The 27,087-nt window shown below is 52.9% G+C and overlaps 1 protein-coding gene and 1 pseudogene across 13 annotated transcripts in view; both read left to right on the top strand.

Moving 5' to 3' along the window:
• Positions 1–27,087, top strand: part of AP2A2 (adaptor related protein complex 2 subunit alpha 2) — an 82,163-nt gene that overhangs the window by 17,164 nt on the left and 37,912 nt on the right. For 7 of the 13 annotated variants that reach the window (XR_004289196.1, XM_032358352.1, XM_032358351.1 and 4 more), the window contains exon 2: positions 19,267–19,335. Coding sequence is in view for 10 of the 13 variants with exons in the window: in XM_032358352.1 (XP_032214243.1) it covers positions 19,267–19,335 (69 nt within the window). In the remaining 3 variants the exon portion in view is untranslated. Of the gene's footprint in view, positions 1–1,159; positions 1,206–13,343; positions 15,342–17,008; positions 17,012–17,249; positions 17,350–17,997; positions 18,798–18,882; positions 18,980–19,266; positions 19,336–27,087 lie in introns of those variants that run through there. The other 6 variants (XM_032358357.1, XM_032358359.1, XM_032358358.1 and 3 more) reach the window with 6 other exon arrangements.
• Positions 25,853–25,948, top strand: LOC116600495 (annotated as a pseudogene).

Below are 27,087 nucleotides of genomic sequence, written 5' to 3'. Positions count from 1 at the left end.
GGTGTGGGTGTGGGCGCGCGCTCTTGTGGTATCTCTTTGATAATGCCCTTTCACTTTCTCCTTCACCGGTCCTCTATTAAGAGGTGAGGGTGGACCTCTTGACTCACATTTTCTGGCCTTCTTATCTTTCCTCTTCCGTTTCTTTTTCCCTGTGCTCGTTCATTTCTGACACTGGCAACTTTGTCCTCTGGCCCTTCTTTTGAACTTTTAAAAATTTCTGCAAGTACTCTTATAATTCGAGGCCTTTCTTGTTGTCTGAGTTCTCCTTTTTTTGGTGTTATCTGGTTCTTAAAACTGTTTTCGGGGCGCCTGGGTGGCTCAGTGGGTTGAGCCTCTGCCTTCGGCTCGGGTCATGGTCTCAGGGTCCTGGGATGGAGCCCCGCATCGGACTGTCTGCTCCACTTCCCCCTCTCTCTCAGCCTGCCTCTCTGCCTGCTTGGGACCTCTGTCTGTCAAATAAATAAATAAAATATTAAAAAACCCTGTATTTTCTCTGTATTGCTTGGGAGTGTCTTGCTCCGTAGAGCCTCTCCTGCAGGCTCGCTTTGGTCTCTGGCTCGTGCTGTGGGCACTTCCCGGACGCCCGGTGGCGGGACCCCGGGCCCGCACGCGCCCGGGCGGTCAGAGCTCCCGCGGGAGGCCTCCCTGCACGGCGAGGGGGAGGGGTCCCTGTCACTGGGGGAACCTGCACGTCAGTGGTCTCCTCAGTCTCTCCAGAGGGACGCTTCAGTCTCGTCTCTTGCCTGGTGAGGCAGGCGGGAGCTGTAAGCCCAGCTCACCCGGGACGGCGGGTGCCCCACCAGTGAGTCGTCACTCAGGGCTGCTCTTCTCGGTGCGGCCCCGTGTCCCAGCCTTCGCTGGCGTCATCCGGGCTAGAGCTTCTGTGTTCCTGCTCTTCCAGAGGGGGAACCTCTGGTCTTGTGCTGGTGGTGGCGGGTAGTTTGCCGGACAGCAGGGTGTGCCCGAGGGAGCCCGCTGCTCCCTGCAGAGACTTAGCCCTCCTCCCGAGGCCCACCTCCCGAGGCACCTGGCGGTTTCAGTCCTAGGCCTTTCCGGTCCTCGGGAAGGCTCGTTTGCACTAGTTCTCCCTCTCGCAGGCGGCTGGGCCCCGGCTCGCGCTGTCAGTCTGAGTAGTCGCCGCTTGGTCATCTCTTTCCAGCATCCCTGATGGTGGTGACGGCTCTTATCGTCCGGGCTTCTTTTCCGTAAGTTTCGGACTGACTTCATATACATGTATTCTGTATGTGTACGTGTATATATTTATTTTATTACTTATTTATTTAAAAGATTATTTATTTGTCAGAGAGAGAGAGAATGCTAGCGGGAGAGAGAGAGTGCGCACAAGCAGGGGAAGGGGCAGGCAGAGGGAGAAGCAGGCTCCCCGCTGAGTAGGGAGCCCCATGTGGGACTCGATCCCAGGGACCTGGGATCACGACTCAGGCCGAAGGCAGATGCTTAACAGACTGAGCCACCCAGGCATCCCTGGCTGGGTTTTTTTTTTTTTTTTTCCCATTTAAGATTTTTATTTATTTATTTGACAGAGAGAGACATAGCAAGAGGGAACATAAGCAGGGGGAGTGGGAGAGGGAGAAGCAGGCTTCCGGCTGGGCAGGGAGCCTGATGCAAGGCTCAATCCCAGGACCTTGAGATCTTGACCTGAGCTGAAGGCAGATGCGCAGCCCTCCCCACCCCCAGGCACCCTCTTTTTTTTTTTTTTTTTTAAGATTTATTTGTTTATTTACTTTAGAGACTGAGAGAGACAGAATGCGATAGAGAGGGCGGAGGGAGAGAGAGAATCTCAAGCAGACTCGCTGCTGAGCTCAGAGCCTGATGCTGGGCTTGATTTCCCCACCCGGAGATCCTGATCTGAGCTGAAACCAAGAGCCAGACGCTTAACCAGTTGTGCCACCCAGGCAACCCCAAACGTAGTGGTTTGTTAGCTCAGTGTGTAAAAGCTCTTGGGACAGTTTAGCTTATGATGAGTACTCAGACGTACGCCGTTGTTAATGCGTTCCGTGTGCTGGGCCTGCTGTCCTCACGGAGCATCGACTGAGGACCTGCTGAGTTCCAGGTCCTGTCCTGCGCTCCGAGGCCACACCAGTGACTCGGACGCACAAGTCTGCCTACTCGCAGGGAGCTCACGTACATTCTGGTAGAAATTATAGCTTATGTGGGAAGACAGTAAGTGCAAGAGAGAGAAGTTAGGGGGAGAAGGTGGCGGGGAACATGAGGCTGTGTTTTCAACTCCAAATAGGCTGATCAGGATTGGTCTTGCTGCGAAGGTAACTGAAGGCACTGGGCCATACGGAAGTGAGCGGGGAACACCTTGGACAGAGGGAACCACACGTGCGAAGGCTTTCACGGCGGGGGCGGGGAGATGAGCGGCGTATGCAAGAGACAGGAGGCCCATGCGGCTGCAGGAGAGCGAGCCCAGAGGGAGGAGCCGGAGGGTCGGTCAGAGTGTACGGAGCTGGGGAGACAGGTGCTATGGAGGGCCTTCGTAGAGCATCGGAAAGACTGTGGCTTTTTCTTTCTTTTTTTTTTTTTTTGGGTTTGTTTGTTTTTGCACATTAAACATTGGGAATGATGAGACATGGTCTCTGTCCTCAGCATTGATCGAGCCCTTGAATGCATAATGTTAAGTGGTGTGAGATGAGTAGTGACAATGAGTGATGATGAGCTTAGGAGAGAGCGGTCAGGTAATCCAGAGACAGTATTCGGGTCAGGTCTTACTAAGCTCACAGTGCAAGGACATGGTCCAGGAAAGTGGGGAACACCGTGCGTCTCGCTGAAGAATGGCAGCAGGACGCATGGGGTTGTGGGTGGTTTTTAGCAGGAGTCGTGTCTCGCAGGTGGTGGGGTTCTGGCAGTAGGACAGGGCAGGAGAGACAGGCCGGAGCAGAGCATGGGGGACCTCCTCTGGAAGATGTGGTCCACTGATGCATTTTAAGCAGGACAGTGACCCTATGCAACTTATTTTTTCTTAGTAGAATAGTAATTTTGAATGCAGAGGATGGATTTTAGACTAGGCTTAGAGGCAGGAAATTGCTTTGGTCTAGGAGATGGTGAGCGTCTGAATCCAGGGAGTAGGAATGGAAAGGTGGGGTGGATTTTGGAGATACAGAGAGCAGAATCGACAGGGTGCCGGTGGTCAAGTACTCTTTACTAGCAGTGGCTTTGCATCTGTAGTAGAATTGCCATTTACTCAGAATGGCGGATTGAGAGCCTCCATCAGCCCGTCCCGCTCTAAAGACATTGAAAACAGTGGTAAAAACGGTCTAAATCGATTCTGCCAGAGCTCTGGAAATTAGCCAGAGGTTCACACAGTGTCAGGCGGATTTATTCAACAAAACTGTTGAACCTCTAACTTGACCTCCTCTGGTTCTCCTCTCGCGTGATTTGCAGCGGCATTGACAGTGAGCAGCTTCACAACCAGGTAGCTGTGAAGACAAGCAGCCTTGCAGCCACTGGAGAGACTGGACGGGTTCGGAGCCCCTCAAAAAGTCCTGTTCTTAGAGCATGGTTACTGTCTGGCCAGGCTTGTAGCTTTCCGGAAAAGCCCCATTTGCAGAACTTACCATTATTGGACTTTGTTCAGTGGGAAAAGCCCTGTCCTAGTGTGTCGTGGGAAACAGTCAGTGACATTTGTTTAATATCACAGTTGGGGGCAAGCAGGCATCTGGCCTAAATCTTCACAGGAAGATGCAAAGAGTGACATGCCATCGGGGTGCTCTGACAGGCTCTGACAGGTGTCTGTGGGTCTGGAAGGCCGCCTGAGCGCAGGATTGTACGTCTGCCTGGGGAGACTTGAGAAGGCCGCAGGCTCTCACCTCCGGCCAGTCGTGAGTCCGGGTGCCAACAGGGAGTGGCGCAGAGGCAGAGTTACATCCGGCCCGAGTGCTGACGGGCTTAACACCCAGAGTTCCTTGGCAGTGTCTGGGACACTTGCTCAAGGCCCTGAAGGAGATCCCCGGTCAGTCATGAACTGACCACTAAGTTAGCTAAGCCAAGACTGCGGTAGCTGTAAACTCTAGGGAATTACAGACTTTACAGAACTAGTTCAGGAAGTCACTGAAGAAACGGACGCAGCCACAAACAGAGTAACGGCAAATAACACCAATAATTCCCGGGGAGGGGGCATTTGGGTTTCCAGAATTGCCACATTATATTACCTAAAATGTCCAGTTTTCAATAAAATTATGAGATGTACATAGAAAAAGGAAAATATAGTCTATACACAGGGAAAAAAGTAGCCAGTAGAAACTATCCTTGAAAGATGTTGAACTTATTAGACAAGGTCTTCAAATCTGCTATTCTAAATCTGTGCCAAGAGCTTAAACTGTGTCTGAAGAATTAAAACATGAAAATGATGTCTCACGAAATAGAGCATATCAAAGAAGAGGTAGAAATCATTAAAAAAAACCAAATTGAAGCTCTGGAGTTGAAAATATAATAACTAGATTGAAAAATTTACTAGAGGGGCTTAGTGGCAGATCTGAGCTGGCAGAAGAAAGAATCCGTGAATTTGAGAATTGGTTTGTTAAGATAATTAAATTAAGATCAATATCAAGGTAAGTATAAATCTAATCTGAGGAACAGAAAGAAAAAAAAAAAAACAAAGAAAAAATGAACAGGGGCACCTCAGTGACTCAGTCTGTTCAATGTCTGCCTTTGGCCCAGGTCGTGATGCTGGAGTTCTGGGACTGAGCCCTGCGTTGGGCTCAGCAGTGGAGTCTGCTTCTCCCTCTAGTTCTCTCTCTCTCTCGCTCGCTCAGTCTCTCTCAAATAAATAAATAAATACAATCTTTTTTAAAAAAATACTGTATTTATTTATTGGACAGAGAGATCACAAGTAGGCAGAGAGGCAGGCAGAGAGAGAGGAGGAAGCAGGCTCCCTGCTGAGCAAGGAGCCCGATGCGGGGCTCGATCCCAGCACCCTGGGATCATGACCCGAGCCGAAGGCAGAGGCTTAACCCACTGAGCCACCCAGGCGCCCCAAATAAATACAATCTTAAAAGAAAAAAGAACAGAGCTTTGGAGATCTGTGGGATGCCATCTAGCATACTGATACACCCGTAATCAGAGCTTCATAAAGAGAGGAATAGGAGAAAAGTGCACAGAGGTTATTTGAAGACATCAACTCCCTGCATTCGGTCTCAGACACTTACCTGCGCATCCGAGATGACCTCTCAGAAGGATCGATCTAAGGAGATCAGTATCTAGACGCATCACAGTCAATCTGTTGAAAGACAAAGACATGGGGACGTTCTGGAAAGCAGTGAGGAAAGTGACTTCTCATTTTTGAGAGACCTTCAAGATTCACAGCTCACTTCTCATCAGAAACCGTGGAGCTCAGAAGGCAGCGGCCGGCAGCTACAGAATGCCGCAAGAAAATGCCTGTCAGCCAAGCTGTGTCTACAGCAGAAGCATCCTTCAGACATGCGGAAATTAAGATACCATTACGTAAACGAGAGAGAGGGAATTTGTTGTTCGCAGACCTGCCCCACAATAAATACTAAAGGGAGTGCTTCAGGCCGAAACGCAGGGCATTGAGTCATAGAGGCCACGAAGGAAGGAAGAGCCGGGCGAAGACGACTGTGTGGGGACTGTGTGGGGACGTCTAAAAGCGCATGCGGGGACTGTGTGGGGACGTCTAAAAGCGCAGGTGGTTTTTTTTTTTTTTAACCACCTTTTGTCTTTTACCTGGTTTAAAGGACAATTGCATAAGACAATCTTAATTAATTTAAATACAGTTTAAAAAGAACTGTACTGATGGGCTTTTAACGTATAAAGAGGGGATTTGTATTACAGACGTGCAAAGGAGGGAGCGGGAGCGGACGGCGCGCCCCGGCGCAGAGTTTCTCCGGACTGTTACAGTCACGTTCATGTTAACCCAGACTGGGTCGCTTTAAGTGAGGGTGTTAATTATAATGTCTAGGCAACTACTAGGAAAGTCGCTAAAAAAGTACAGAAAAAGAAACAAGGGAATTAAAGTGGTGCACAAAAAATAACACAAAAGAAGACTGTCAGGGAAGAATATAGGAACTGAGGTACAAGATAGATCAAAAATAAGCAAAATGGCAGATAAGAATCCTACCTTATCAGTAATTATTTTATGTAACCAGATTAAACGCTTGAACTAAACGGCAGAGATGGGGGCACCTGGGTGGCTCCGTAGGTTGAGTGACTCTTGCTCTAATCTCAGGTTTCGGTCTCAGGGTTGTGAGTTCAAGCCCTGTGTTGAGCCTTCTTACAAAAATAACAAAAGCAGAGGTAGTCTTTAGATTAAAAGACAACATGTAAGAGGAAGAAAAATAATGCGCCTTGTAAGTAGTAACCAGAAGAGAGCTCAAGAGGCTGTGCTAGGATCAGACAGAATAGACGTTAAGACAAAAATTTAGAGACCTAGAAGAACATTTTATAATGGTAAGGAGTGACTCTCTCAAGATACATCAGCATAAATGTAGTCCCGCTTAGTAACAGAGCCCGAATTACAGAGACGAAATTCGTGATAAGCTGAAAGGGAGAAGTAGATGACTGTGATGTTGGAGACTTTGCGCCGCTTTCAGGGACCGACACACAAGCAGACATGATTAGCAGCGGATAGAGACTCCGCACTGCGGACCAGCCAGACCTGACATGTATGGACTGTTTCCCCCCAGAGCGAGCGGAGTTCACACCCTGTCCTCCAGTGCGCGGGGGCATCCTTCAGCCTAGAGCGTCTGTTAGGCCATAAACAAAAGCCTCAGTGAATTTAAAAGGACTGAAATAATACAAAATATGTTCTTCAGCCACAATGGGATGAAATTAGAAAAATCAGTGATAGAAGGAAATTTGGAAAATTGACAAGTTTGTGAAGATCAAACACTGCCCTCAGGAGCCACCGCGTCACAGAAGAAGACACAGGGTGTTGGGTTGTAAGCTCCTTGGGAGCTTCCTGGGCATTAGTCGACGCTAGGCTCTGTTTGGAGGGCAGGGAGAGACGGACTGAAGAGCGGGCTGCTGCAGAGTGGTAGGCGGCGGGTTTCATAAGCAAAACTACTTAACAAGTGAGGCCGGCTTGAGCAGCTGCAGGACTCACGGGTCTCTGTGTCCACTCACCACTCCTTACAAAGTTTCCGTAGAGGCCTTGACTGGCTTCAGTCACGTGTCCTGTCCAGATGGTCTCAGGACCGCATCGATCTCTCGAGGCTGTCCCTACACTTGCTGCAGCTTTTGGGAGAGGAGAGTCCAAGGGAAACCCACATTCCAAGGGCAGGGTGGCGGTGAGGAGGTGCCGATTGCCTGCGATTGCCTGCGTCTAGGTCTCTGGTTAACTGGGAATCTCATCTTCTTGATGATCTCCCTAAACAAAGGGAGAGTAAAAAAATAAGATAAATGAAAATAGCCCAATCTGCCAAAACGTTAAGGGATGCAGTAAGAGCAGGGCTTGGGGGGGGGGGAGGACTTACAGCTGCAAATACCTATTTAAGAAAGAAGATCTCAAATCGTTAGCCTAATATTTCACTTTAAGAATTCAGGAAAAAAAAAAATAAAGAGCAAACAAAACCCAAAGCAAGCAGAAAGAAGAAAATAACAAAGATTAGATCAAAGATTGGTTCTTTGAAAAGATCAGCAAAACTGACAAAACTTTAGCTAGACTGACCAAGAAAAAAAGGAGAGACTCAAAATTACTGAAATCAAGAATGAAAGAAGGGACGTTACTACTGACTTTGCAGAGATAAAAAGCTTTGTAATGGAATGCTATGAATAATTGTATACCCCAAATTAGGTGATTGATTCATTTTTTTTTCAAGATTTTATTTATTTGACGGAGAGAGACACAGCAAGAGAGGGAACACAAGCAGGGGGAGTGGGAGAGGGAGAAGCAGGCTTCCCGCCAGGCAGGGAGCCTGATGTGGGGCTTGATCCCAAGACCCTGGGATCATGACCTGAGCCAAAGGCGGATGCTTAACGTCTGAGCCACCCAGGCACCCCCCAAATTGGGTAATTTAAATAAGATGGAGAAATTTGTAGAAAGACACAAATAACTGAAATTGACTCAAGAAGAAACAAAAAATCTGCATAGGTTTACAACAAGTAAAGAAATTATATTAGTAATTTAAACATTTCCCACAAGAATAAATCCTGGCCCAGATGGCTTCACTGGTGAATTCTATCAAGCACTCAAGTAAACAGTTCTGATCCTTCCCACACTCTTTGAAAAGACATAGAAGGGCACCTGGGTGGCTCAGTTGGTTAAGGGTCTGCCTTTAGCTTGGGTCATGATCCCAGGGTCCTGGGATTGAGCCCCACGCTGGGCTCCCTGCTCCGCTGGGAGTCCGCTTCCTCCTGTCCCTCTGCTGCTCCCCCTGCTTGTGCACGCGCGCACTCTCTCTCTCTCAAATAAATAAATTTAGAAAAAAATCTTAAAAAAAAAAAAAAGAAATAGAAGAGGAAGGAATATTCTCTAACTTATTCTGAGGTTATTATCATTATTTTTAAAGATTTTATTTATTTGACAGACAGAGATCACAAGTAGGCAGAGAGGCAGGCAGAGAGAGGAGGAAGCAGGCTCCCTGCGGAGTAGAGAGCCCGATGCGGGGTTTGATCCCTGGACCCTGAGATCATGACCTGAGCTGAAGGCAGAGGCTTTAACCCACTGAGCCACCCAGGCGCCCCTCTGAGGTAATTATTATACTAATAACAGGATCAGACAAACACATTATAGGAAAGAAAACTACAGTATGAAATCTGTTGTGAATCTAGAAGCTAAAGTCTTGTTTTTTTTTTTTTTTTTAAGTTTATTTATTTTTTAATCCTGTGATCATGATCTGGGCCGAAGGCAGATGCTTAACTGACTGAGCCACCCAGCTGTCCCGCATATACACTCTTAGGATAGAAATACTCAACAAACTAGAAATATGAGGGAGCGTCTTGATTTGATAAAGGATATCTATGAAACGTCTACAGCTAAGATCTGACTTAATGGTGAGAGACCGAATATTTCCCTTTAAGATTGGGAACATGACAAGGATGTTTCTGGTGTCACTGCTCCTGTTTACTCCTGGAGATTGTAGCCTGGGCAGTGAAAAGAGAAAGGGAAAAGGGTATCCAGGTTGGAAAGAAAGAGAACGGATCCCGTGTGGAGCTGCCACCGTTCTGTGCATAGAAAATCCTAAGGAATCCAGGAGAAAACTGTTAGAATTACAAATGGGTTGAGCAAGGTTGTGGTATATAGAATTAATAGGGAGAAGTCAGTTGTATTTCTCTACACCAACCATGAAGGAGACTGTCCTATTTATAATAGCATCAAGAAACAAAACACAGGAGCACCTGCCTGGCTCAGGTGGCGGAGCATATATCTCTGACCCTTGGGGTTGGGAGTTGGAGCCCCAGGATAAACTGCGAAGGAATAAGCTGTAGCAGCATGTGAGGCTCGTACAGTTAACTGCAGACAGTTGTTGAAAGGGAGTAAAGGTGTCCTCAGGACGCCCCATGTTTGTGGATTGGGAGACACCAATAATCCCCAATTAACCTAGGGATTTAGTGCACCCTTATTAAAAAACAATCCTCGGTTCCCCCTCCCCCTTGCCTCGAGATAAGCTGATTCTAAAATTCACATAAAAATTCAAGGGACTCATAAGTGGTCAAATTAGTCTTGGAAAGGATAAGCAGAGTTGATGGATTCACTTCCCTTTTCCAAAACGTAATACAAAGTAATCAAGACAGTGTCGTTATGGCGTAACGGTAGGTATAGATTAATGGAATGACACTGAGAAGACAATACATTTTACATTTTTGGTCATTTGATTTTTTTTTTTTTTTAAAGATTTTATTTATTTATTTGACAGAGAGAGATCACAAGTAGGCAGAGAGGCAGGCAGAGAGCGAGAAGGAAGCAGACTCCCTGCTGAGCAGAGAGCCCGATGCGGGGCTCGATCCCAGGACCCTGAGATCATGACCTGAGCCGAAGGCAGCGGCTTAACCCACTGAGCCACCCAGGCGCCCTGGTCATTTGATTTTTGACAAGAGTGCCAAGTGCCGGTTCAGTGAGGGCAGAGAAGAGTCTCTTAGTTAACGGTGCTGGGAGAACCGGACATCCACGCGTAAAAGAATGAAATTAACCCCTGCCTCACACTCGCCGCAGAAGTTAACTGAAAATGGTCATAAGCCTAAATGCAAAAGCTAAAGCTATAGAACTCTTACAAGAAAATATAGAAGTAAATTTTGGTGACCTTGGGAAACGGTTTCTCAGATACACTGACAGAAGTATAAGTGACAAGAAAATTAGACTTCATCAGAATTGACACTTTGATGCTTCAGAATGCTATCAGGAAAGTGAAAAGCCGGGCATCTGGCTGGCTCGGTCAGTGGGCCATGAGACTCTCAATCTTGAGGTTGTAAGTTTGAGGCCCACGTTGGGCACAGAGATTCCTTAAGAAGTAAAACTTTAGGGGCGCCTGGATGGCTCACTCCGTTGAGCCTCTGCCTTCAGCTCAGGTGGCCACCCCAGGGTCCTGGGATTGAGCTCTGCATCGGGCTCCGTGCTCGGCCAGTAGCCTGCTTCTCTGCTTCTGCCTCTCCTCCCTGCTTGTTCTTGCTCTCAAAAAAAATAGAGTATTAAAACCCCAACAAAACGGGGGCGCCTGGGTGGCTTGTTTGGTGGAGCGTCTGACCCCCCCCTTTTTTTAAGGCTCTTTCTCTTTTTTTTTTTTTTTTTAAGATTTTATTTATTTGACAGAGATCACAAGTGGGCAGAGAGGCAGGCAGAGAGAGAGGGAGGCAGGCTCCCCACTGAGCAGAGAGCCTGACGGGCTCGATCCCAGGACCCTGAGATCATGACGTGAGCTGAAGGCAGAGGCTTAAGCCCCTGAACGTCCGACTCTTGATTTCAGCTCAGGTCATGGTCTTAGGGTCTGAGTCGAGCTTGAGTTGGGCTTTGCTCTCAGTGCAGAATATGCTTAGGATTGTCTCTTTCTTTCCCTTTCCCTCTGCCCCTCCTCCCTGCTTGGAGGTATGCTTTCTCCCAAATAAATCTTGGGGAAAAAAATATCAGAACATACTAGTGATTGCCATGGAGGAGGTTTGGGGCTTGATCAAAAAAGGGGCAGGGGGTTAAAAGGAACAGACTAGCGGTTATAAAATAAATCAGACATGGGGATGTAATGTATAGCTCATAATACATAACCGCTTAGTAGGATGACAGACGGCAGCTGGATTTATAGTGGTGATCCCTTTTCTAAAAACATTACAGAGAGAAAGAGCCTGTGACTGCAGGAGCCACGCACCAAAGAGTCTCAAGCAGACGCCCGCCTGGGCGTGCGGCCTGGGGCCCCGTCTCACCACCTGGCAGGTCCCGCCCTGGTCTAAAGCTGGGAGTCAGACAGTACCTGACTGAGCCAGCCGGGTGCCCCAGGGGCGGTCACTTTTGAATGTATATAAACGTTGAATCCCGGTGTTGTATACCTGAAACTAACACGATTGTGTGTCAGCCACATTCAGTGAAGAAAAGCCGGTCTGGCGGGCCATTTGTCAGAGGTCAGAGTGTCTTTATCTCCTGTGGCAGAAAGACTTTGACCTTGGAAGTCTTTTCTTCTGATTTGTGGTCGCTGAGGGTTTCTGTGCGGAGACCGCCCCTTCCTGCACAGGAGTAAGGAGAAAATGTGCAGCGTATCCCCGATGAGGATTCCTCAGCCCTTCTGCGCTCCCGGCGCTGTGTGCACTTTTTGCTTGTTACGGCGCGTTGATGGATGGTCGTCCCGTGTAAGGAAGGAGAAATTGAGGCACGGCAGGGCCACGCAGCTGCGGAGACATGGGGCGGCATTCCGGTCCCGGCTCGGTGGCCGACTTTGTGGACCCCCGTGCTTGCACCTTCCGTGGAACTTCAGCAACAGTATCTTCCTTCAGAAATGGGCTTTTGGGGATGTGCGCCTGGCTCGGACAGAGAGTGTAACTCGTGATCTCGGGGTCGAGTGCCAGCCCCACATTGGGCGTAGATTGCTGAAAATAAGTAAACTTAAAAAAAATAGGCTTTTGTTTGGTAAATTTTGGGCTTTAGGTTTACTTAGGGAAAGCATTTATATACAGACCAAAGTTCTCTATTAGACCAAATTTTATTGTGAATTTCATACTTAGACCCTTCACATTTTAGTGGTTTGGTATCTTTGGTGAGTTGTGATGGGCTCCTGTACTCTCTGTTTCCAAAGTTGGGGTCACAGAACATAATACTGTCAGTTGATTAGTTCAGCATGGAAACAAGAAGAAATCATTAACCAGCATGTTATTCCAGAAGAATGACCAGGGGCCGTAATTCTGAAAATCCAGGAGCTTTTATCGAAGCCTCTCTGCAGGGTGTGTTCTTTGCTACTTACTGGGCACAAATTGTAGCTCGTTTTTGGGCAGTGGTTTTGGGCTAGTCCAGGTTATTCATTAGCTCGCAGAGCTCTAAGTTCACTGTGGGTCGGATTGCCTGCTAGGAGCTCAGTGCCCTCAGCGGCTGCCTGACCTGCTGCGTTTAGATAGAGACACACAGGGTGGCCGAGACCAGAATGTCTTCACCGTGGAGCAGGTCAAGCGCGGTGAGGCTCGTCGCTGTAGTCCGGTTACTCTCGTCGACAAATTTTCCCTTCGGAAATTGGTGTTTGAAGTCGGGGTGGGCAGTAAACCTCTCCCCATCCTGAAAGCTAATGCTTCATCTGAAAGGATGTTTTGCTAGATTTGCTCCCAGCAGTGTGGGGTGGCTTGGTTGCTCTTGGTGTCCTCTGCCTGGAGAGAGGTACAGAAGGAGTGAGCAGGAACTAGCCTTTGCCAGGGATGCCCTTGCCCAACCCCGGTGGACAGGTTGCTCTGTGATGTCCTCACGTCACGGACAGTGGTGAATTGATGGTGCACCGTGGAAGGGGCCTCCTGCCTGGGCATTTGGTAAATTTAGGACATCTTGTTGGTTTGAATGTGTTAACCCTTATATGGATTATCGGTCACTTGCAGTCATACTAGATTTCCTTATTTTTTATTTTTTAATTTTTTTTTTAAAGATTTTATATTTAAGAGAGAATTCACAAGTAGATGGAGAAGCAGGCAGAGAGAGAGACAGGGAAGCAGGCTCCCTGCTGAGCAGAGAGCGCGATGTGGGGCTCGATCCCAGGACCCTGAGGTCATGACCTGAGCCGAAGGCAGTGGCTTAACCCACTGAGCCACCCAGGCGCCCCTGTTTTTTAATTTTTTAAAAAAGATTTTATTTATTTGACCCACAGAGATCACAGGTAGGCAAAGCGGCAGGCAGAGAGAGAGAGAAGGGAAGCAGGCTCCCCACCGAGCAGAGAGCCCCATGCGGGGCTCGATCCCAGGACCCTGAGATCATGACCTGAGCCGAAGGCAAAGGCTTGACCCTCTGCGCCATCCAGGTGCCCCTAGATTTCCTTTAAAACTTACCTTAGACCGGCACGTTCGAGCCCAGTGCAGCAGGTGCAATTCCCCTTTGGCGTTTTCAGGGTTGATGCTTGGGGATAGCCTTGGTCAGCGGAGTCCGAGCCGCCCCGTGTCCAGTTAAGGGCTCCATCTGTGGGCTGTGTTGTGAGGGCTGGTGCTCCTTGGCCTCCATGGTGGTGTCTCTGCGTGAGATGGTGGCCCTGGGCCATAGTCCGGGCCCAGCCCAGTCTGGCCTAAACCTGAGCCCAGGGAGGCTCCCGCACTGGGCCCTCCACTGAGGTGTGTCTGTGCACCATCTTGTGAGTTCCCCTCTTGCTGGGAGTCCTTGCGTGGGCTGATGGGCTCCTCCCCTCGAGAGGGAACCCCACTCATCCTGCCCAGCCTCCTTTGTCTCTGTTGGTCGCCAGCCAGCCCTGTGGCAGGGTGTGTGTGTGTGTGTGTGTGTGTGTGTGTGTGTGTGCCTGTGCAAGGCTGTTGAGGTGGGGGAGGATCGGGTGGGGGCAGGGACAGGAAGTGCCTGGGAGCTGGCATGAGGGGCAGCCCACCCTGTTCAGAGAGGTGGGGGGGGTCTTGAGGCTGCCATCCTCACTGCTTAGTTGGAAGGGGGAGGGGGAGGGGACGCGGCTGCGGAGGACTCAGGGTGGGGGGAGGAGGGCATGGCTAGGGGTTCCAGAGAATCTCTGTGGGTCCCCCCTTACGGGAGGGTGGTGCACAGTGCGCGGGACCTCGTGCGCAGGCCGCGCTGGAGGCGTGGATGGCCCCCTCCGCCCGTGGAAGAGACTTGGGTTTCGTGCAGGGGAAGCTGTGGTCAGATGCACCCGAGGACCCAGCAGGGCAGCGTCCAGCTTCGGCGTGAACATCCCTGCACTTGGGTCCACTGCCTCACTAGGCAGTCTGCTCTTCTGTTCTCTTCGTTGTGCAGGGAAACAGGAGGCGTCCCGGGAAACCTGGGCCTGGAGGTTCACGAGTTATGCTAAGGGGAACACCCTCGTCACTTCCACCGGGGTGATGGCCCCAGAGGCCCTTCCACGTGCTCTTTCCCATTCACCTCCCCAAAACCTACTGCCATCGTTGGGTACCTTTGCACCCCTTACGGGTCTCTCACACGGGTGCCCCCTGAACGCTGTGCTCCGGTCTTGCGCGTTCCTGAACATTCCCTGTTCTTCATTATTTCTGTCTGCGCTCCTTCCTTTTCCTCACAGCAGGCTGTTGAAGACCCAGGACGTGAAAGGGGCCTTACGTTGGGAACCCCTAGTGGGGTCCCCCGTGCTCTTGGCCGTCTGGCAGCTGGGGACGGAGGCCAGATCACATGTAGCTGACACCTTGGCCAGACTTGAGGTGCTGCCCTGCCGTTCCGGGGGGCTCGTGCTGTGTCTGCTGACGCCCGAGACCTAGCCACTGTGCGCCTCCCTGCTCTGTCCCAGGCAGTCCTTTGGGAGGACGCCGGATGGTGGTCGGCCCGTCCCTTCCATGGACGTGTTGGGATGTTTGGACCGAGAGCCCCTTCCCTTCCTGAGCGGCTGCCCCGGGGCGCTTCATGTGGAAGAGGCTGCTTGGCTCTTTCTTCCGGCGCCTAGTTTCCAAGTTAATTTGTTCCTTAATATCAACTGATGAGGTGCTTTTTTTTAAATAAAATTTTGAACTCACGGATTTAACTGTTCTTGTGAATTTTGGCCACGGCACTTTTTATCCTTTTTGAAGCTCAGGCTGTCCCCCCTTTGGCTCATGGCGTCTCTCCGCTGGGTGCCGAGTGTTCCCGACGTGGCCCTGGTGGTGTGCGCGCTTTGGGAGTCCTCGTCGAGTCCAGGTTGCCGTGGGCCTCGCCCAGTCGTGGGTTCGGCAGTTTTGCCGGGAAGCCTGGCTTCTTGTAGTGTGACATGGTGCTCCCGGAGCACAGCCTGGAGGTGGGGGTGCGCTCGGCCACCGACATCGTCTTGTTCTGAGCCTCCTGCGAGGACAGTGGAGGGGACACACGTGCCTCACGAGGCCCTTGTGGACTCTAGCTCAGGTCGGGACAGCCGGGCTTTTCTCCTGAAGCTCGTCCGCCCCAGGATCTCGAGGACGCTGGGGGTGCCTGGGTAGGCTCCGTCCCGATCGCGCGGGAGGGACCTTCATGCTGATGCACCGCGACAGGCTCTGAGCCCGCCCCCGTCAGTGTGGTGACGGGGCCACCGGGCCCAGTGCCGCTCCTGCCCCGCCCGGCCGTGGCAGGCTCACGTTTGTGCCGCCGCCTGCGTGCTTTCCCCCTTCCTCACCTCCGTGCGGCTCCGTGGCTGTCCCCGGGAGCCTCGGTGCCCGCTCGCTGCCATGGACTGTCGCGGGGGGCCTGCGGCACGCCCATGGCGCTCTGGACCCTCGCCCTCGGTCAGGTTTGCGCCCGCGCGGGGGCTGACTGTGCTTGATGGAGAGTCGCGGTCGCGCGTTTCCTTGCGCGGGGCTCGGCCGCCACCTTTGCTTCTGTGGCGGGGCGAGGCCAGACTCTAGTGTCTTCGATTTTCCTTCTCGCGTGAGCTGCTTGCGCTTCTTCGGTGTTCAGAGGACTTTCCCTTTGCAGTCGGGCGCTGTCATTAGAGTAGGTGTCGGTTCGTGTTATTTGGGGTCAGGACGCCCAGGTACAGGTGTGGAGGTTTCGGGAAGGCCGTTGGGTGACAGCTGCCGTCTGTCCTGCTGCCGCGCTGGCCCTTCCCTCGGGGCTCTGCTTGCCCCAGGGCGGGTCTCGCTCCGCTGCGGCGTTCGCGACTTTTTTCTTGAGTCCTTCGTTGCGCCCTTTGTTTCTGCGCGGAGTCAGGAACGGTGTCAGCAGCGTCCTGGTGTCTCCTGCCAAGACCTCTGCTCATCTGTGCTCGTAGCGCTGCTGCGTTAGTCTTCGTTTCCGGAGTGCTGACTTCTGATTTACTTGACATCTGTTACCTGATACCTGAATTTTTCTAGTGGATTGTGTTTTCTTCGTGTCTCTCCGCATACTTTGAAGGAGAGGGCTCTGCTTTTGCTTGCTTCTGGCGGGGTTCCCGGGGCCCTTTCCTTGTTCCTGGGGCTGCTGTTCTGCTCCCGCGGCCTCTCTTCTGACGTCCGCTCCCGTGGGAGGTGAGCCCGGTACTCGCTGTGGCTGAGTATGTGAGGGCAGTTTTCTGAGCGGATGGCGGGGCCAGGGTCGGTAGGGGGGCTTTCCGCAGCGCTCCCCGGCCTCGGCGACCGCTTTCGCAGGTTCCGGGCTTGCCCTGCTTCCCTGGGCCTTCCCCGACCCTCCGCTCGTCTGCTGCTCGGCGGGACTCGGAGCAGCCCCGGTGTGCGCGCGCGGGCGGTGGCTCAGCTCCCCTGGGCCCCAGGCTCAGCCTTCGGAGCTCGCGCCGGTCCGCTTCGGGCCTCCCTCCCTCCGGTCCGGCGGGCCGGCCGCTCCCCTCTCTCCGACCTCGGCCGACGAACGGCGCGGAGGCCTGTGGCCTTGGGGGTTTTCCCGGGGAAGGAGTGCGCTGCCGGGTGACGGCAGCCGCCCCCGAGCAGCGAGTCGGGCCTTGCGCGCCCGGCTCTCCAGCCCCCGGCGTGTGTGCCCGTGCCCCTGTCCAGGGACGCCTCGCCGCCGGCCGTGGCGGGACAGCAGCGCGTGGTCGTGTGTAGCTGTGAAGCGGCCGCGGCGAGGAAGCTCTGGTGCGAGGCCGCCGCCCCCTCGGTCGCGTTCTGCAGCCGCCGCCTGGCTCGCTTGTGTTTTTCCGTCTGTCCTGGTGGTAACGCCTCTCGCTTCACGCGCTTCTGGTTTGATTTAACGCTTTCCAGTCCCGGCTAAGACCTGCGGCTCCTACGACAGCCGGTCCCGCTCATTCAGCGTCACTTCTAACCCCGAGCTCCGCTCCGGCCGCACAGCACAGGTTCCTGCCCCTCCGGCTCTCCAGCCCTGTAGGGCCGCGTAGGTGCGGCCGGGCGGAAGTGGATTCCTGTACGCCGGTGAGAAGCGCGCGTGCACAAGGGGTCATGGGTGTGCACTCGCGGGTGCACGCTCACACCCAGACACACATCCGTGCTCGCACACAGGCACGCTCGGCCGCACACACCTGCACAGCAGTTTGCCGTGGGTCAAGCTGCCTGTCGTCAGCAGGGGCCGCCGGGGTGCTGTGCTCATGGCCACCTGCGCCAGGTCGGGAAAGCCGGGTTCGGCAGAGATAACCCTGTGTAAGAAACAGGTGGCCCTTGACCTGCCGCCCTGGGCCGTTAAAGCCCACTGCTCTCACCTGTTCCCTGTCGCTTCCCCGACCCTTCAGGGAGCCTTTGGCTGCTCCTTCTGTTACTCCCGCGACCAGCTCTGGCCTTCGTGACATCAGGGCTGGTGCCGGTGCCTGCCTGCGCCCCTTGCTCCCCAGAGCCGGCCACCGTGCGTGTTCTGTTAAAGGTCTCCTGCCCTCCCCCTGCCTGGAACAGTGACTCCCCAAGCGCAGGAAGTGTCGTTTTTTTTTTTTTTTTTAAAGATTTTATTTATTTATTTGACACAGAGAGATCACAAGCAGGCAGAGAGGCAGGCAGAGAGAGAGAGTAGGAGGAAGCAGGCTCCCCGCTGAGCAGAGAGCCCGATGTGGGGCTCGATCCCAGGACCCTGAGATCATGTCCTGAGCCAAAGTCATAGGCTCAACCCACTGAGCCACCCAGGCGCCCCAGGAAGTGTCGTTTTAACCTACCTCTTGGCACTCAGATGGCGCCTGGTGAGTGAGCCGGCCACATGGCTCTGTCCTGACCAGCTGCTCTGCCGGGGCTTTCTCGGGCCCTGTGTTTCAGCGAGTTGGTAGCAAAAGAAGAATGATGTTCTGGGGGTGTCCCGGACAGGAGGGGGTCGCTTTGCTGGAGGAGGTGACGTAAGTTCCACGAGGGCTGAGCATGTGGAGAGCATTTCTGGAGGACACGGATGCGCCCTGTGTCTGGACAGCTATAGAGCGCGTGGGGCTGGCGGTGCTCGGGGGGGCTGCCCTGGAGGCCTTTGCTCCCCCTGCGAATGCGGTGGCGGTGCAAGGGCTAGCCCGGAGATGGTGCTCCACAGGGAACCTCGTTCCTGCCCCCACGCAGTCGGGGGTTTACGGAGATGTGCTCTCGTCTGCAGCTCACCGTGCCCCGCGGGAGGAATCCTTTCTTGGATTTGTACAGTACTTGTCACCTGTGTAGCCCTAGAAGGTCTCCCACGGTCTCTAGGCCTCCCTTTCCACACTTGGCCACGGTGGAGTGAACCCGAGCGTGGCCTGATGGCCGTTCTTCCTCGGACACGCCCCACGCACAGACGTCGTGGGGTTGGGTCCGGTGCAGCGTCTGGGGCTGTCAGGCGTGTGGCGTGCTCTCCGTCTCCTTTACACGTGCGGGAAACTTCCAGATCTCATCCCAGATGGTAGAAGTGGATTTACCAGACTTCGTAGGTTGGTGCGTTTCGTAGAGAAAATTAGAAGCATATTATAGTTAAAACTTCATACTTTTAAAAATTGCCTGTGGCTGTTTCAACAGTCAATTTTAGGAATAAACTTTCAGCTGATAATGACTCATTGTGGAAAGTGTTTAGCAGGTGTTTTGAGTACTCTTGGTTCCAGAACTGTGGCAAAAGGTAGGATTGAAAATGGCGCTGTCGAGCCCTCCTGTCCTGCTGTGGCTGCTTTCCTGTGTGGTGCTTTTACAGACTTGCCCTGTTTTGGCCCGGGGGCCCTGTGTGAGGCCCCAGCTTCTGTCCCAAGCACTGCCCTGCTGGTTCCGGCTGCTGGGAGATTGCTTCTTTCCTTGCCTCCTAGAAGCAGTGGTTCTGCCTTTGATTCTGACGTGTTGGTCTTGTCAGGGGACAGATGTTTGCATAGAAATCAGTTAAAGTAAAAATGCATTTGTGTTCTCTTTTTTTAGGTAAAAGTAAAGAAGCAGAAATAAAGAGAATAAACAAGGAACTGGCAAACATTAGATCAAAATTTAAAGGTAAGTATGTTCAATCTTTTTCATAAAAAGGGCTTTTTATTTTTTCCCAAGATTTTATTTATTTATTTATTTGACTGACGGAAATCACAAGTAGGCAGAGAGGCAGGCAGAGAGAGAGGAGGAAGCAGGCTCCCCGCTGAGCAGAGAGCCCGATGCGGGGCCCGATCCCAGGACCCTGAGATCATGACCTGAGCCAAAGGCAGAGGCCTTAACCCACTGAGCCACCGAGGCGCCCCCACAATGGGCTTTTATAAATTTAATAAAGCAGGGAGTAGCCTTCTGATGCCATTTTAATTCTTTTAAACCAAAGTTCTGAGCACAGTTACTCTCTGTAATTGCTTTCTGTAATGGCTGTGTTACAGTTAAAATGTGTGTGGGGCGCCTGGTGGGGGGCTCAGTCATTAAGCATCTGCCTTTGACTCAGGTCATGATCCCAGGCTTCTGGGATTGAGCCCCGCATCGGGCTCCCTGCTCAGCGGGAAGCCTGCTTCTCCCTCTCCCACTCCCCCTGCTTGTGTTCCCTCTCTCTCTGTGTCTTTCTCTGTCAAATAAATAAATAAAGTCTTCATTTTTTTTTTTAAAGATTTATTTATTTATTTATTTGACAGAGATCACGAGTAGGCAGAGAGGCAGGCAGAGAGCGAGGAGGAAGCAGGCTCCCGGCTGAGCAGAGAGCCCGATGCGGGGCTCGATCCCAGGACGCTGGGATCATGACCTGAGCCGAAGGCAGCGGCTTAACCCACTGAGCCACCCCGGCGCCCCAAATAAAGTCTTTAAAAAAAAAAGAAATCTGCTTAAAAGATTTTAGTTTTTATTTATGAGACAGAAAGGGTGAGTGAGTGAGTGTGAGGGCTGAGGGAGAGGGAGAGACTCTCCCGCAGATTCCTGCCGAGTGCGGAGCCCGATGCTGGGCGGTGCAGCCCTGAGATCAGGACCTGAGTGAGATCAAAGGGTCAGACGGTCAGCTGACTGGGCCACCCAGTGCCACAGAAGTAAGATGTGTTTGAAGTCAAGCCATTGGTTGCTCTTGACGTTGACAGCTCATGTAGAATTAACCAGGTCGGGTGGCCCCTCGCTGGACACAGCCTTGTCCCTGACCCAGTTCAAGGTGGAGGTCTCAAAGAGAGGCGCCACCGGAGGCTGCTTGTGGGTTTGGGGTGCAGGTAATTAGCAGCTCCCATACGGAAGCCTGTTTGGCTTTGTGGATGAGGAGTGGACGTGACCTAACCCTCTCAGTAGACCGCCACTTTCCCTGAGAAAAGACCCCCATTTTGAAGAACTGTCAGGCATAGGATTTTAGTCTTGACTGGAGAGCCTTAGTTGGAAGCCTTTACTTTTTCTGGGTTTGAGATCCGGTTCAAGTGTCCGCGCAGCCCGGAATTAGCGAGTGGAGGAGAGGGCTAGGCCTGAGTCCAAGAGCTGGAGGGGTGGGTGGCAAGCAGAATTTCTAGGAATGGATGGCTTTTCAGGACTTGAGAATGGATATCCTGTGTTATTAAGTGATGCAGAAGCCAGTGGAATTTGGGTATTTCTCTGTTGAGTGCTAGGGAAAGTATTGTTTTCTTTTCCTTTTTTTTTTTTCTTTCATCTGCTGCTTTATTTCAGGGCTTGTGGCTGACAGCGCCCCCCGACCTAGCCCTCCTCTGCTACAAAAGTAACTGAACTTGCAAAGGGGTTGTTCTGGCTACAGGACGTGGCTCGGAATCTCAGCCCACAGGCCTTGGAAGTCAGGGGAGGAGGGAGGGCAGTCCAGGCCCAACGGGCAAGTGCAGGTGAGGCAGGCAAGGAGGCTGGAGGCAGCCTCTGCTGGCCTTGCCCTTGCCCTTGCCCAGAGTGTTGGGACACTGGCTCTGAGGAGAAGCAAGCATGTTCATGGCTTTCTTAGCCAATGAAGGTCTTCAGGGCCCTGGGGGACCCAGCAGCGCACCCCTCCTCCAGTCCGTGCCCGCAGGCACACTGCCATGCTTGCGGCTGTACACACTCACACTCACACTCACATCCACTCAGTACACGCGGAGGGCTCTGAAGGTCTGGATCCAGAGCCTGGACCCTGGAATGTCTCTGGACTGGCAGCCGGCAGGACAGGTCCACGGCAGATGGCGCCGCCAGGGTCGCGGGTCCTCTGCATTGCTGTCGACTGGCTGCCTCACGGGCATCTATCCAGTTCCGACAGATACGTGATAGGCATCTGGAATTCCTCTGGGCACACGGTGCGAGAGATGACTCCGGTGTTGCAGGCGCGGTCCTTTTTTTACGGCAGAAGACTTACTGGGCTTGCAGAAGGGGCAGGTGGACTGGGTCTCTGGAGCGCGGGCCATCCTTCCGGGGTGGCTTCTATTTGGAATTTCTGCACCCTCGTCTTTTCTCCTCATCGTGACGGCCTTGTTCCATGTTTTCGGTTTTTCTTTTTTTTAAATATAATTGATAATATATATTCTGTTCCTTTAATCTAGTCTTTCTGTGGTATTACAATATCTTGCTTACAATTATCGTTATGGTAAACTTTTTTTTAAGATTTTATTTATTTATTTGACAGAGAGAGATCACAAATAGGCAGAGAGACAGACAGAGAGAGAGATGAGGAGAAGCAGGCTCCCCGCTGAGCAGAGAGCCCGATGCGGGACTCGATCCCAGGCCCCTGGGATCATGACCTGAGCCGAAGGCAGAGGCTTAACCCACTGAGCCACCCAGGCGCCCCTGTTTTCGTATTTTTAACTGGGCCTGAAACTCCTGAAACTGTGTGAGGTTTGCTTTTGCATATATGTACGCACATATTGGAATATATGTGTGTGTGTGCGCGCACACATGTATTTTGGGGGGTCCGTAACTTTTATTGCTTAGATGTTTTTAGAAAAAAATTTTTTTTTAAAGATTTTATTTATTTATTTTACAGACAGAGATCACAAGAAGGCAGAGAGGCAGGCAGAGAGAGAGGGAAGCAGGCTCCCCACTGAGCAGATGCGGGGCTCGATCCCAGGACCCTGAGATCATGACCTGAGCTGAAGGCAGAGAATTAACCCACTGAGCCACCCAGGCGCCCCTAGAAATTTGTTTTTGTTAAGATTTTATTTCTTTAGATTCATAGTGAAATTGAGAAGAAGGTACAGAAATTTGCTACATGCCCCTGCCGCCATACATGCGCTCCCCATAACGACACCCCACCAGGCTGGTGCATGTGTTGCAGCTGATGAACCTACGTGGACACATCGTCATTGTCATTGTCTTCTTTTTTTTTTTTTTAGATTTTATTTATTTATTTGTCAGAGAGAGAGGGAACACAAGCAGTGGGAGAGGGAGAAGCCGACTCCCCACTGAGCAGGCAGCCTGACACGGGGCTGGATCCCAGAACCCTGGGATCACGACCCAAGCCACCCGTGCACCCCTAGACCCAGAGTCCACAGCTGACTCGCGGTGTGCGTTCTGTGGTTCTGCACGAAGGGGTGATGGTATGTAACCACCATCATGGCGTCGGGCAGGTACTTTCACTGCCCTGAAAATCTTTTGTGCTCTGCCTGTTCCTCCGTTCCTTCCCCTCAAACCCTGGCCGCCACTCATCTTTTACCATCTCCGTAGTTTTGCCTTTCCCGGAAGCTCAGGACGCGGCCTTTCAGACCGGCCTCCTCCCCGCTGTCAGGTGCCCGCAAGCTCCTTCCCACGGCTTCACGGCTCCTTTCTCTTTGTCACGGATGCACAGGCCAGGGTCAGCCTGGGCCACCTGCTGAAGGACACCTCGGCGGCTTCCAAGCTGGGTCGGTTACGGAAGTCACGGCACAAGCTGTAGACAAAGCTGCCGCAAGCACGCCCGGGCGGGTTTTGTGTGGACGTCAGCTCCCGGCCCCTTCGGTGGAGACCAGGGGGCGTGCCCGCTGGATCGCGCGGTGACAGTGCGTGTCCTTGGGTGAGAAGCCGGCAGACGGTCTCCCAGAGTGGCCGCTCCACCGTGCGTCCCACCAGCCACACAGATGAGCCGGTCTCTGGTGCTGCCCGTGGGCTGGCTTTGGGCCGTCCCGGCAGGTGCGCACAGGGAGCGCATGACTGTTGTGAGGATTTTATTTATGTATTTATTGGGGGGAGGGGGTCTCACTTTGGTTTTAATCTGCGTTTCCCTGGTGGCGTGTGTTGTGCGCTCGTTTGCCGTCTGTGGGTCTTCTCGGGGGAGGGCTTGTGGCTTTCATTGTCTCTCCAAGGGCCAGCACATGGTGGTCCAGAGTGAGGGCGCTCTGCCCGCCTGCAGATGTCTTCCTGCTCTGATGCTGGTCGCGTCACGTACCCTGTGTCTGCTCAGCTGCGGCGTGTGCTGTTGATGACCTTCTCGGGCCAGTTCTCTGTGAAGCAGGTGCTGAGGTGGGCTTGGAGGACACAGGATTTCGGAGAGAGGAGGGCCCGTGAGGACTGGAGGCAGGCGGAGGAGCCCGTGGAGCCGCTGGCCTGTTCGCGAGCTTTGTGGAGCCGCTGGCCTGTTAGAGGCGCCTGCACTGGGTGGGAACGGCTGGGCGCCTGTTGCATCCGCTTACTCCGCTGTGGCTGGAAGCTGAGGAAGGCAGCCCCGGACAGGACCGACCCTGCCGCTAACCACGCTCCGCAGCTCCGGTCCTGAACTGAAGGGACGGTCCGCGTCCGCTGCACAGGCTACATCTACGTTTGGAGATACGTAAAAATTGCTTCATAGAAAGTGAATGCCTACTAGGCGTTAATCGTGTTGTCATTGAGAAAGAGTTCATGGCCCTTCGGATGGTCAGCCTTCAGATTCTTTGTGTAAATGTTTTGGGGGCAAACAAGGCTTCTGTTGTTTCTTCTGTCTTGGTGCCTGCCTGAGCTAAGCTGTCCTGGATGGGAAAGAGCTTCCCTCTTCTCTGTGGAGCAGTTGGCATTGCTGCGTGTGTGTGCCCTGACCGGTGACAGAGGCGAGAAGACCGACCTTGGTCTTCAGGAGCGCGCACCCCGGGGCGTGTGCTGCGGTTAGGGCCGATGAGCAAAGTCAGGTCTGCGCCATCCAGGAGAAACGGAGTGCACGTCACTAACGGAGACATGCGCGTGCGTCTCAGTTTTCTAGTAGCCACATTTAAAAAAGAGAAGCAGATGGAACTAATTCTGGGGGCACCTCGCTGGTTCGGTCAGAAGAGCACGTGACTCTTGACGTGGGGCTGTGTGTTTGTGCCCCACGCTGGGTGCAGACGTTACTAAAAAACAAAAAACCAAAACTTAAAGAAACCTACTTTTAATTTATTCAGTCTAGTGTGCCTAAAATGTTGTTGCAGTGCGTGGTCAACAGAAAAAGGTCTCTCTTCCTATAAGAGGTATCCTACATGTTTTCCATGCGAGTCTTTGGACTCTGGTTGTATGCTCAGAGCACACTCGGTTCAGACCGGCCACGTTTCGGGGGCTCAGCAGCCGTGTGTGGCCGGAAGCCACCTCGCCGGACGGTGCAGACGTCAGCCGTGTCTTCTGCGGAAAACAGAAAGACACAATCGTACACAGAACTTTGAAAGTCTAACAGAGTGACAAGAAGAAAGGGGGCTTCCCGAGGCTGCTCTAGGAAGACGTCGTGTTCACAGAAGCCAGGACAGCCCTGAGCTGTTTGTGCCTTGAGAGCGGCTGCTGACCCCGAAGAGCGAGCCGCGAGACATTTTGGTCTCCGTGAGGGTTGAGGCGCGCTACCTCTCAGCGTGCTGTTGCCTCCCCGGGGACACGGCCACACCGGGAGGCTGCCGTCACCACCGGGAGCCGGTGCGCTGCTGCCGTCTGGTGGGCAGAGGTCAGGGAGGCTCCTAGCTGTCCTACCACGCCCAGGACAGATGCAGCGTGCGGCGGTGGGCAGTCCTGCTCCAGGAGAGGATCAAAGCCTGGAACCCCCCCAGAAGGGGAGGATCTGCCACGTTACACGGAGACTCTCAGAGGCAAGGCCCTCAGGGCAGGGGCGGACTGTCGTGGACGTGCAGTGGGCCTTCGGGCCCCCGAGTGCCCCACAGAACCTCGGACTTCACACCGGCTTCGGGTGAGGAGACGACCCCTGCAGGAGGGCACACGTGAATCCTAGACCCGACTTCTCACGCAGCATGTCCGGTATGTCGTCGCAGTGACCGGCACGTCACGACAGCACGAGCAAGCAGCAGAGGCGGAATTACCGGGAGTCTGAGACCGGATTTCAGATCACAGTACTGAAGTCCGTCTACCATTTTTCAAGAAAAGGCGTGCTTGAACTTTTGAGCAGGAGACTTCTGGTGGGAGAGGGGACGTGGCGAATCGTGGTAGGACCAGATGGACCTTCCAGAACCGAGGCCTGCAGTAACCAGAAAGAAGGACTCGGGGTTTCAAACAGCACCCGTGGTTGCGGAGAGATTCGTGCTCTGAGTGACAGGCGAGAACCAAACCCGTCCCAGGTACGGGAGCCCGGATGCAGCACAGACGGGGGCAGACGGAGGCCGCAGAGACGGGGTGCTGAGAGGGTCTGGGAGGTGTCGTTGGTGTCCCAGGAGGAAAGGAGGGGGATGTGACGGCTTTAAGATCGCGGGGAGTCGTGTGTGTGGAAGGAGAGACGGTCTGCGGTCCCCTTGACGAGGATGGAGGAGGCCCTCAGGCCAACGCCGGTGAGGCTTTGCCGCCGTCATTTTGTTTCTCCTGAATCCTTTGAAATCTGATTCCTAATTCTGCCTTTCTAGATTTTATGCATTGACAATTTATTTTTCTGACTTCAAAAGATTGTTAGGTATTTTCAATATTTTAATAAATTTGTGTATCTTTTAAAAAATGCATAAAACTTACCGTACTGCAGTGAAACGTGTGCGTAGACACGTTACTGTGGGATTGCAGGCGTGCAGCGTCGGGTGGTCCGGGGAGTAGCCAGGCGGGGGGTGCCCTGTGCTGCCAGGCGGTGGTGCGCACGGCGGACTGCCCGACGGCCGTGTGCTCACCAGCCAGCTGGAGGCTGTGCCCTGCCAGCGTGTCTTCTAATAATGAAGCTGAAACGGACCTTTTTCAGACAAAAATGGAGCCCACGAAGTTCTGAAGGATGCGTTTCAGGCCGGAAGCAAATAGTCCCGGAGGAGAGGCCGGAGGGGCGGAAGAGAGGAAAGGGGTGGCAGATGCACATGGAAACGGAGGTGATCTTTGTGCAGAAGACCTCCTTGGGGAGTTACAAATACGTGTGCAATGAAGGACTTGACAGCAAACAAAAGGTGATGAAACGTGACTGTCCCAGGAACACTAGGAAGTTGCATCTCTAATCCCAAACCTTGTCTTCAGGAGAGCTGGAGGCCGATGGCTTCACCGGGGAGCTCTGCCGCAGGGGAAAGGTGTGGGGCTTGGGCGTGTGACTTGGCCCACGGGCTGTAGACAGTGTCTGTGTGCCACTTTCAAACCTAAGCTCGTGGCCACTCACCCCGTGGGGGTCTTCCCGTCGCCTGCACGAGAAGAACGTGTTTTGGGGCTGCTGTGCGAAGAGAAGGGAGGCATCTGCACGGGCCTAGATCTGCGCTGACTGGAGGCCGCCCCTGCTGATGCTCATTAGCAAGAAGTTGGCGCTTGTCACCTAAGCCCCTGAGTTTTGGGGTGGAATGGGGTAGTTCTGTGCTGGGAGCCGGCGTGCTGTCTTGAACCCACTGGAAAACAGCTGCTGAGTTAGCGTTTACAAGGACACGATGATGGCGCGTCTCTGCTCGGCTGCAGTCTACCAGATGGTAGACGCTACCGGAGTGGCCGCTGGGTGGCCCCCAAGTTCTAGGGGTGCACGTGTGAATAAAGAAGTGCCCACGA

Source organism: Mustela erminea, chromosome 9, assembly GCF_009829155.1.
Source record: "Mustela erminea isolate mMusErm1 chromosome 9, mMusErm1.Pri, whole genome shotgun sequence".
Classification (NCBI taxonomy): domain Eukaryota; kingdom Metazoa; phylum Chordata; class Mammalia; order Carnivora; family Mustelidae; genus Mustela; species Mustela erminea.
This window is presented reverse-complemented; position numbering and strand designations above follow the sequence as displayed.